The sequence below is a fragment of the Leuresthes tenuis genome, unplaced genomic scaffold (assembly GCF_036924035.1).
Source record: "Leuresthes tenuis unplaced genomic scaffold, fLeuTen1.0.hap1 SCAF_2, whole genome shotgun sequence".
Taxonomy (NCBI): domain Eukaryota; kingdom Metazoa; phylum Chordata; class Actinopteri; order Atheriniformes; family Atherinopsidae; genus Leuresthes; species Leuresthes tenuis.
The window spans coordinates 7184741-7195627 of NW_027325356.1; the positions used below are offsets into that span (position 1 = coordinate 7184741).

Here is a 10887-nt window from a genome sequence, read left to right on the forward strand (position 1 = left end):
CACGTTCCCGCCGAGAAAAGACTATCTCTATATTTGATGACGTTTGGAAAATAAAAAAAAAACAGGAAATCTGAAACGAAAAGTTCGAGACGTTTTTGAAGGTAAAGGTGGTTATATTCTGGGAATATTTTAGACATTCACAGACACAAATATATTCGTAGCGTTAATGTTTCTCCGGAGTGTGGGAACGTGTGTGTGCTACCTGATGCTTTGGTTAGTATTGTTTCATTTTGGTTGCTTTTTAGTGCAGTTCGGTTCGAAGTTGCAGTTCCGCATTGAGGGCATGACTGTCATCAAGTGACACTATTGCTAACATTTCTGTGTGCCAAGAATGGGCCAGTTGTACCTTAATATAACTATGAATTGCGAGAAATGATTTCCATCTCAGTGTTAGCTGACAGATTAACTAATAAACTAAAGGTTTAAAAGTTAGTTGCTTCTAACGTTCGTGTAACGTTAGCTTTAAGGAGGAGTTCACAGCCTTGTTTGTAGGAAACGATTCCCTTAGAGAATGGGTTATACCGTTATTAGATATGATATGTAACTGGTTGGATGAAGCTGATAAATCTAATTTGTGATGCATGTTATGTTATTATTGACTGTTGTTGTAATCGTTCTTACTTTTGACGAAGTTCTAGCTCAAGACTTACCATTCATTTATTAGTTAGTAGGAATCAACTTTGACGAACCCATAACAAAAACAAAACGGAAACCTCAAAAGAACAAGCATCGTTGAGGCGAAATTGATTAAAGCAAATTGACTGCCACACCTTTGGCTACCCATGAGGAATTTAAGTCCCTATTAAAACAAAAATCTCACACATTCCATTTTCCTGTCTCTCATTTGAAAATATTTTTTTGTATTTATTCGTGAAGTTAAGTAGAAATCTTGATATATTTTATTTTGTATCTTTGAATTAAGAAAGTATGCCTTGTGAAGTCATTACTTTTAGCTCAGGAAGTTTTACATATAATAATTTATCATGATACTCTCAAGACTTTATATGTGATGAAATAGTTATGTGAAAAATGAACTGACTTGTTAATCACTGAGGAAAATATTGCTAGATGCAATCTGAAAACAAGTATAGTATTTATATTCTCAACAAATTAGCTATCACATGTGAGTGCTTTGCTTTTTTGCCTCTTTAAGGTTATGGAGGAAGTTGAAGAGATGGTTATTTGACAGGGGGAAGTTAAACAACGACTAAAATAAGATGAAACAAGTAGAATCTTTTTTCTGACTTTAGCCCAGTGGGATAAAGAAAAATATCAGACTCTGGCTTGTGGTTTATCTTCTAAAATATTATTATCATTGATGCCAATTTTTCTTGCAATTTGTTGGAGTTTTATGTTGAAATACCACACGACACAAAGTTCTGATGCTGAGGACAACACAATTATGTCAGATCACAAATTTCAGCAGTAATGAAAATGAAAGACCCTGCTGATTCCTCTTGTCCTGCTCGCAGAGAAATACGCATTTCATTTCTGTCCCAAAAGGACAGTTCTCTCTGTACACAGAGGAGTTTACTGTTAGGTACACCAATGCTTTAGGTAAATAATGTGAACACTGGCTTAATTTTGACGTCACAAAATCATCACTGACATCTAAGTGAACATAACTGTACTCAAGTGATACCTGGATCAGGTATCACTTGAGATAAAGCCAAATATATAGGCTAAACTCTTTATGAATAGATGTTGGTAGAACAATTACTTTGTAGCAAAAAAAGTTACTGGTTTGAATCTAATCTGTGGCTTTTCTCTCTGGAGTTTGCTTGTTCTCCATGTCTCTTTGGGTTATTAAGCTTCCTCTCACATTTCAAAACAAAACATGCATGTTAGGTTCAGTGGTAATACTAAATTGACTGAAAATTTGATGACTTTTACCACTGGTTCCATTTCTGTACCAGAACATAAGGGTGTTATTTTTCCAGTAGGGATGCAGAATAGGCCTTTCCAAAGTACTGCACAGAAAGTACAAAAATGTACCAATTTTCAAGGCTCAATGTTTATATCCCATTAGTGTACAGCTAGAGCCACAAAGTATATTTACGTTTTTGGGACCATTCCTCATTTTGATTTCTTGGTGTGTGTGCTGAAGTGCTTATTCATAACACTGAAGAGAAAAAATTACTGAGGCTTATTGAAAAACTATTGAGCAATTTGTCGCTTTCTGCCACTGGTTGCTTCTCCCTACAGATGGCGAGCTTTGAAAGCAATAAGGGGAGTTTGGAGGAGGACAGCTATGAAGGAGCTGTTGGTGGAGAGCCATCTGGTTGTGCCTTGATGATGCTGGAAATAGAACGGGAATCTCTTCTTAGCCCATCAGAGGGTCCTGGCCCTTTCAACAGTAACTCCTCCAGTAGTCTTCAGGCTGCTGCCCCCCTTCAAGGCTATGACGTAGAGTTTGATCCACCGCTGGAGAGTAAATACGAGTGCCCTATCTGCCTCATGGCCTTAAGGAATGCCGTTCAAACCCGCTGTGGTCACCGTTTCTGCAAGAGCTGCATTGAAAAGTCCATTCGGTGCGTTATTGTGCTGCGCTTCTGATAAAACTGAAACACTAACACAAGCTTAAAATGCATTTGTTATGATCAGGTGTGTAATGTATTCTTGAAGGATTTATATTTTATTAATAATAGAGCAATCAGTAATTAACAGAGTTATGTGGCAACATTTCAGTCATTTTCCTGCTGCATTATAAAGTCCTCACGTGGAAACAATAATCGCAACGCTCAGCCTAAATAATCACTGTTCTTCCTCTTATGAAACAGGGATACAGGACAGCGGTGCCCTGTGGACAATGAAATGCTGTCAGAGGACCAACTGTTTCCTGATAACTTTGCCAAAAGGGAGATTCTGTCGCTAACTGTTCGCTGTCCAAACTCTGGCTGCGCTGAGAAAATGGAACTCCGACGTTTAGAGGTTCAGATTTTTCAGTGCTATGAAATTATGCTGAGTTGCAAGATCTAAAGGAAAATGTCATTTATATACTGACTGTTTTGTTACAGAAATGTGTTTATCATACCGAACAGGCCATGAATTATTGCTGACTTAATGTCACTTGTGTTAATTTATGCTTTCTTTCCTGATATTATTGTGAAACTTGTGAAAAAGAGACAAAGTCTTCAGCAAGTTCCACTCTTGAGATTTCAAAGTGTGTGTAAAAACCTACTAAAAAAATAATTCCTGTTAGGATTATTTTAAATTCAATCGAGCAACAGCTGAAAACCTTCCCTCCTCTTCTGTGAACAACCTAGTGGTCCCACATCCTTGTTGTTCCAGCATTTGACCACACTGTTGGCTCCTGATCAACAGCCAACAGGGAGTTTTTTTTCATGAAGTTACACTTTAAACATGCTACCATGCTGTTATTCTGTTATCTTTCACAAGCTTGAGACATTGCTGGTCATCAATTATTCTAGCATCTCAAAATCTAAGTTCTTTAAAGTCAGTAATAAAGAATGACTAGTCAATGACTGGATCAGGTATCAAGAACAGCATCTTTCGCCAGTTTGGGAAATAGGTGTGGGTTATATCAACTACTGCTTTCCTTCACAGGCATGTGATTAACTTCCTTCCATCAATATGTTGTTTTGCTTCCAGAATCATCTGGCACAGTGTCAGTTTGCTACTGTGCCTTGCCCACAGTGCCAGCAGGCTGTGAGAAAGAGCTGCCTGGAGGAGCACATAACTCTTGAGTGCCAGAGAAGACCGATGTCATGTCCAGACTGTGTCACTTGTTTTGCTTATGAGGAGAGAGAGGTATTGCTGTCTTACTTATATGTTACTGAATCGTGTATATGAGGTTTAGCCTCCTTGTAATCTTGTTTTTGTTGCTCCTCTAGCTTCATGAGCAACAGTGTCTTTTTGCCAATGTGAAGTGCCAGTACTGTGAGATGGAGCTCATCAGAGATCAGGTGAGTCTGCCATGATGAACACCTCTGTTTTATAAAATGTTTAGGAACTATTTACTTCTCAACAGCAACTTCTCTTTTGTTGAAACAAAGGGGAACCTTTCCACACCCAGTCACAGCACATACTATGGTTGACTGGTATTTTGATAGTTTTCTGTTTGAAACGGGCTCCCTCATTGCATTTTTTCTTCCAGTGTATACAGTAATAACTGATATTTTGAAATGCTTTTGTTCAAAACCCGCTTTGAGTAAAAAGTTGTTAATGTGTTTTGTTTTGTTCTTTTTTTTTTTCCAGTTGGAATCTCATTGTGACACAGATTGTCCGAAAGCACCCATTGCCTGTAACTTCAGCATCTTTGGATGTAAGGAAATGGTAGGTGATCACATTTAAAGTTTCTTTCCTTACATTTCTAATACACCGGAAAAGAACCTGTTCGCAGGTTGGTGCCAGCATGCATTTTGGGTAATCCTTTCGCAACTGGACCACTCTTAGGTATGCGTGTTACACCTGGTGTTACAATGCATTCCAACACTCATCCTGAGCAATCCCTTATGGTCAGATCTCAGTTTCCCATTCTTTATGCAAATAAACACGACGCCAACATGGCACAGTCCGCTGAGCAATAAACAGGACCTCCAACGATCTCTGAACCAAAAAAAGTTGTCAGATCAGCATTTGTGGGACGAAGCCTTGTCATGGACCTTTTTTTTCCTCTAATTTCCACCACGAACTTTCAGTCGGATTGAGATCCACGCTGTTAGTTGGCCATGTCATTGAGTTGATGTGTCTTTCCTCAAGAAACGTTTGAACGCTCTTTGCTATTTGGTCATTTGCATTTTCATTGTGACAAATGAGAAAAGTTTACAAAAGTGTTTGAGTGTTTACTGTAGAGGTAATGACTGCCATCTCCCCTGGTCCTTTCAATTTTTCAGTGGACCTGCACGAAACAAAAGTTCTGGAGATTCATCACAATGACTGCTTCTCTTTAGTCCACTGTAAAGTTGTTTTCTTTTGTTTAGGGATGAGACATTGTTTACGTCTTTCTTCAGCCAGTGTCTTACTGTTTGGTCACAACCACTGACTCCTGTATCTGTCCATTTGTTTTTCATGCTGTTGTGTATTTCCCATTTTCAGACATATAGTTTTCTGACACAGCTGATGTACAACAACCAACATCTTTTCCCACACTCAGAGTTGAATTCAACTCTGTACCCTCTTATAATTCTTTGCACAAGCCTCATTCACACATGCCTTTTCAAGCCGGGACTGATGCGCCTCATTGCGCTTTGTGTAACATGTGAAATGGAGGTAATAACACGATCCCACCTCGTGTGCGCTTGCACACGTCAAGCTGGCATCATGGAACTCGCCACTCTTAACTGATGGTGTTGTTGTCACTCAGCTGATTCCAAGACGCCAGCTTGATATTTGAAAGGACACAGCGATGTGGGGCTGATCTCCGTCTGTTTGGCAAGTGTGAATTATGACGAGGAACAACGGCGGGTAAACAAAGACATCTTTTTCTTTCTGTAAGGTGCAACACGTGTGTTGCCTCTCTGGTTGAAGCCATGTTCTCTGTCAGTCACCCAGGTGCAACGGTTCCTTTAGCTCTCTAAGCACTCACTTTTAACTGCAGATTCATTTGCGTATTTAGACTTTTAAATGTTTAAGAAATGCAAATTACAAGGTGATTCCATAATTTGTTTTATAACAAAATTTAAAAAAAACTGAATGAACATCCTCCAAGTGTTGTGGTTACATCATTTTTGTCGGGGGCTTTATATCATTAGTTTTGCCTTAGTCCCATTTATAGTGTAAACACACTTTTCAAATAGCTTATTTATGTAAAAGATGAGAGGTAGCATGAAATGAATTATCTGTGCGCCTCTGCTTAGAAAAACATTGATGCTTTTTATCCTTTAAATTTGAACTGTCAGCTGTTTTCTATACAACTTTGTTGTGTGTGCATGCTGTGTATAAGTGGTTTCAGGTACCATTGGAAAGCTAAGATCCTTAGAATATGATTGATGCAAAGCCTTTTACGGTACGGTAACCTTTACAGGTACGATGAATGTTAACAACAATCAAAACAGAAATTACAAGCAACTCTCCTTCAAAGCCCTCCTGGTAATCCACATATCGATATTTTCCTTGCAGAATGGCTTTACCTAATCTTTTAAGTATTCTTTCAGTCTAAGTCTGGTTTGCATGTTTGCACCTGTGCTTAACATTGTCCACAGTGTCCTCTTATGGTCAGATCACCCATGGTACATGTTAGCACCAGCTCTAAACAGGGCCAAAAGAACATTTCTGAACAATTTTCTTTGTTACACAACTACTGTTGCTGTCAGCCTCACAGACCAGACTTCACATGCCAAAACTGTTTTGGCTTTGCAGATGCAGCGCCACAATCTGGCTCAGCACATGCAGGAGTTCACACAGATGCATATGCGCTACATGGCTGAGTTTTTGCGGGGCCTAAGCCTCAACGGTACCACACCCAAACCTCTGCGAACGCTAGGACCCTCCATTTCCTCTGATGATCAAGGAGCTGCAGCATCATTGCCAACCTGTAGTGGGCCCAGAGGAGCAGTGAACAGCTGCAGCAACACTGCTTCAAGTCAGCCGAGTGAGGAGATGCAGAGGCTCAGAGAGATGGATGGACGACTGGTGAGACAGGATCACCAGCTGCGTGAGCTCATCATCTTAAAAGAGACACAAGTGAGTGTATTCCATTCTGTTAAAAAACTGTTTGTTATCTCTGTAAATTGTCTACTTACAATCAAAACATTTATCATGAATACATTTAGGATGGATGAAATATGAGTTTATTGCTTTTTATGTTGACATAAGTTAACAGATTAACATATCAGCGCAACACCACTGAACTGCAGTGTTATGTCTCTAAGTCTAATTCTTTTTTTTCAACAATATAGTGCACCTGAATTTGATAAATAGTGTTAATTTGCATTGTAATGCACTGTACTTAATTAAAGTGTTATTTCAGACTCTTCTGCAGGCCAATTAGTAGATCCTGTCCTGTCCAATGATCGAGGCAGATGCCCTTAATTTGCATCAGTGCATCTGTCCCTGTAAATCTGCTTTACTTGTATTTTCCCCTCAAACACTGGGCCCTTCCAAGAGATATACATGCAGGACATTGCTTTCTTTCTATCTCAAGTTAGTGAGTCATTCCTGTCTGAAATACAATCATTCGTCTTTGTTTATACAAGATCACCTGCTGCTTACTCATTCTGTTCTTTTCAAATGTGTGTGACTGTAGTGGCCTGGAGGCTCTGAATAATATTCATTTTGGAAAATAAACAGATCGTGCAGAGTTGGGTACTGACTGCACACAGGTACTTGGCAGTCCATGCAGAGTTATGCTCACCCTCCTCTGTCACGATGATTAGAATCTTGAATTAGTTCTCCTTTCGCTACCTCCTGATGTTTTCACATGATTTACTGTACAATGACATTTGAAAGCAGAAAAGTAGATTCATTTAGTCGTAGTTATGAAGTTCATCCACAGTGTCTCCAAAGTGGAGTGGAGTTTCTACATTTATATGGTGTCTCTAAGGCTGAGTACGAGGTTTCTGTGTTTGCTTACATAAGCCGATTGGGACTCAACAGACGTGCTGTATGTGGCCCTATACATACTACCTTTTTGGCCATCTGTGCCAGAGCTTTCCTCCATAGACTTAGACATAGACATGCAGATGCGTAGTCCAAATAGTTACAAATATTTGGACTGCCGGCAGTCGGATGCAGAGGGACCAGGTGGACCCTCACAGACGAGTGAGAATGACGAAATTCCTTTTCTTTCACAGGCAGGCCAACTTGCAGAGCTCAGACGTAGGGTGTCAATGCTGGAGGAGACAGTGAAGGAGCTAGAGGCCCAACAGTGCCAAGGTATCTTCATCTGGCGCCTCAGAGGTTTCTCTGCCCACTTGCGGAACCAAGAAGCAGGTATGCCAGTGGTTGAGCACAGCCCCGGCTTCTACACAGGCCGTCCAGGCTACAAGCTGTGTCTGCGTTTACACCTGCAGACCCCGAACGCCCCACGCTGCTCCAGCTACATCTCCCTTTTTGTTCACACCATGCAAGGAGCCTATGACGGGCAGCTGACGTGGCCATTTCAAGGGATCATCCGGCTTGCCATACTAGACCAAGGACCTGAGAGTCAGCATCACGTTGAGGTCATGGAGACGAAGCCAGACCTGCAAGCCTTCCAGAAGCCTGTTATTCAGCGCAACCCCAAAGGATTTGGCTATGTCACCTTTATGCACTTGTCTCAGCTGAGTCAGAGAGCTTTTGTTAAAGATGACACTCTTCTTATCCGCTGTGAGGTGACACCACGTTTTGACAGTATGCTCGGCCGGGAGGGACCCGCAGTACAACCGAGAGGACCCGAAGCAACAATTTCAAGGGACTAATGTCAAACTCATTTCTGTGGGATTGTCTTTGTGCTGATGTGTATAGCGCAGCTTCCTGTGTTTCAGTATTGCTCAGCTCATTTTCACTGATTAGACACTGATGTTAGGAGGAGGGAAGTTTTACATAAAGTGCAGAGTAAGTATTTATTTGGTTTTCCAAAGTAAATGTCCTTATTTAGTTTTTTTTTTTTCTCTTTTTTTAATAGTTCTATTCTAGGTTGTACATCTCTCCCCTCGTGAGGTGTAACCACATGCTTAAATAGGTGCATACTTTGGAATTCAGTGACAAAAGATTTTTATACAGATTTCATTTGGTGCACGGAGATGCAGTCTGATATAGGTCTTAACTTTGTTCTTCAAGTTTGGCACATATTTATGAAATGCTGTCTAGTTTTTATCTTGTACCTCGGCACTAATCTATGTATTTTGTCTTAAAATCCATCACTCAACCAGGCTGTAAAATAATGAATCTTTAGCATTAAATCAGGCTATAGGTGCTGCAATTGCCCTCAACCTTGCAGAGTTGTGGCTAGATTGTGGTGGAAAAAGTCTTCAACGTCTGTGTCTTTGCCTTGTAGGGATTTTTGCTTGTGCTCGTGCATTAGCATCGTAGGACTGACATCTCACCAAGTGAGTTCAGATTTGTCGTGCTACCGCTGTACTGAACTAATGCTCTACAGACTTTTGTCCAATATTACACATTATAAAATTCAAATGATTTGTACAACCGAAGGTTTCTCTGCTTTTGCTGCTAGATCTGAGCAGGTCATCCAGTGTGTGGGCCACTACTTAAACAATGTCGCACCACCAGTGTGTCCCACTGTAATTATGGTGGACACACTCTATCATTTTAGTTTGCGTTGATGTGAAAATCTGGCCTTGACTCGCCTAATGCAAGATCTACAATCAACCAACTTTTAACAGTGGGGTTATGCCATACACTGATTTATGGGACATTTACTTTGATCCAGGAGTCCTCATACAAATTTAGTGATACCTTTTTAAATGTTAAAATCATGTCTGATTGATATTTGTTAATTTTCACACTCCTACTATATACTATACAGTGCTTTTAGTTCATTTTAGATCACATTTACTTGCTCAATCTGATCTAGTATGTTCAACTAGTTTAAAAGTCCTGTGTTTGATTGGCTGAATATTGTCAGCCTGAAGACCAAATTTCACTCTTAAGACTTTGCTCCCTTGTGGTTGTGAGAGACCAGATGAAAATTTAAAGTGCCACCTCAAATTAAACCATTTAGCAATGTTTTATTAAGCAGGTTCCTTTGTATTTCCTCATCCCACATACAGAGATCCACATCATTGTGTAACAAGTGCAAATAAGTCATAAAGGGTAAACTGGCAAGCCCCCAGAAACAGAGCTGGGTTGTGTCAGAACTTTTTTATTGTACCCGCATTTGGTGAAATGACATTCCGTGTCAAACTTTAAAAGAGCAATCACTGGACAACGATGGATAAGTGTAACCTTAAAAGGAAGAAAAAAATGCAATGACATGAACACATTGAAGCCTGAAGACATTTTTTAGATGAGCAACATTCACTGGAAATAATAAGGTGGTACGTTAGAGTAGAGAAGAAGAGAAGAAGACTCGGTAAGAGGCTGGAGAAGATGAGGTCTTAGAAAAAAAATAAAAAAAATGTCCATCCAAGTAAATGATCATTGGTTTCACTGCATTACACTGGACTTTTAGAGATAACATTGTTGAGCAGACAGGACCCTGCCGGATGAAGAGGATGACCTTTTCTGGGAGCAGTTTAAGATATTCAAAAGTCTTGTTTTTCAAAAAGGAAATGCTTTCACTTAATATACATTATGATCGTAGACACAGCTGTTCACACCACAACTCCACAGCATGCCTCATAAAAAGCCATTATTAGGAACAGAATAACAAAAACTCAGCTGTGTTTCGTGCTTTTCTGGAAGATATTCTATTTACAGATTCAAGGTCATCACCAATATTGTTTTCCTTCTGTTTACAAAAAGTTCATCTTGCAAATGTTACCATATGATGTGTTTCACACAAGTTCCTGGCTAATGTGATCTAGACAAATATTTTAAGCATAGAGACAGTTGCATTAGCTTAATGTTCTCACTTTTAAAACAAGATGCTTCTTTGTTAAGCCTATGTGATGTAAGTGTGTTTTACTCTCCGTTATGTTTTCCATCTGTGACATTGAATTATGTTGTTTAGTGTAATTTGAATTATCTAATCAAAGTTTATTGTATCAGTGCTTATATTGTTTGACTCCTAAACATGGGATTCATTACAAATTCAAATGTTCTTGATGCCCTCTCGCATCGTGCCACTGTTGTAGAACGTTTATGTCTTGTACTGAAGGAACTCACATTTTATGCTAGGGGCACATTGGAACACTTTCTACCATTTGCTGCATCGAAGCATCCTGCTGAAATAAAAATATACCATATTATTTGGTTAATTTAAACTTGAGTCCAAGCTTGAGTCCAATCCTCTGTCATTTTGTTTTTAAAATTTCTTTAAAAAAA

The 10887-nt window shown here is 39.6% G+C and overlaps 1 protein-coding gene across 3 annotated transcripts; it reads left to right on the top strand.

The window, feature by feature from the left end:
* Positions 1-47: 47 nt before the first annotated feature.
* Positions 48-10826, top strand: traf6 (TNF receptor-associated factor 6). Of its 3 annotated transcripts, none has more exons than XM_072380000.1 (8): positions 48-107; positions 2206-2531; positions 2781-2931; positions 3613-3771; positions 3855-3926; positions 4219-4296; positions 6322-6645; positions 7755-10826. In XM_072380000.1, exons 2-8 carry the CDS (start codon positions 2206-2208, stop codon positions 8358-8360), a joined length of 1716 nt encoding a protein of 571 aa, XP_072236101.1. In that variant the 5' UTR covers positions 48-107; the 3' UTR covers positions 8361-10826. The 3 variants fall into 3 exon arrangements, with proteins under 3 accessions (XP_072236101.1, XP_072236102.1, XP_072236103.1); XM_072380001.1 differs by having other exon boundaries at positions 48-101; XM_072380002.1 differs by lacking the exon at positions 48-107 and adding an exon at positions 139-213.
* The last annotated feature ends 61 nt before the right edge of the window (positions 10827-10887 follow it).

Bases quoted from the DNA above. Each gene is read 5' to 3' on its own strand.
- traf6 (XM_072380000.1), top strand. From the start codon at position 2,206: ATGGCGAGCTTTGAAAGCAATAAGGGGAGTTTGGAGGAGGACAGCTAT. The intron at 3,772-3,854 runs GTATTGCTGTCT...TTGCTCCTCTAG, and splicing joins TTGCTTATGAGGAGAGAGAG to CTTCATGAGCAACAGTGTCT. The intron at 6,646-7,754 runs GTGAGTGTATTC...TTTCTTTCACAG, and splicing joins TCATCTTAAAAGAGACACAA to GCAGGCCAACTTGCAGAGCT.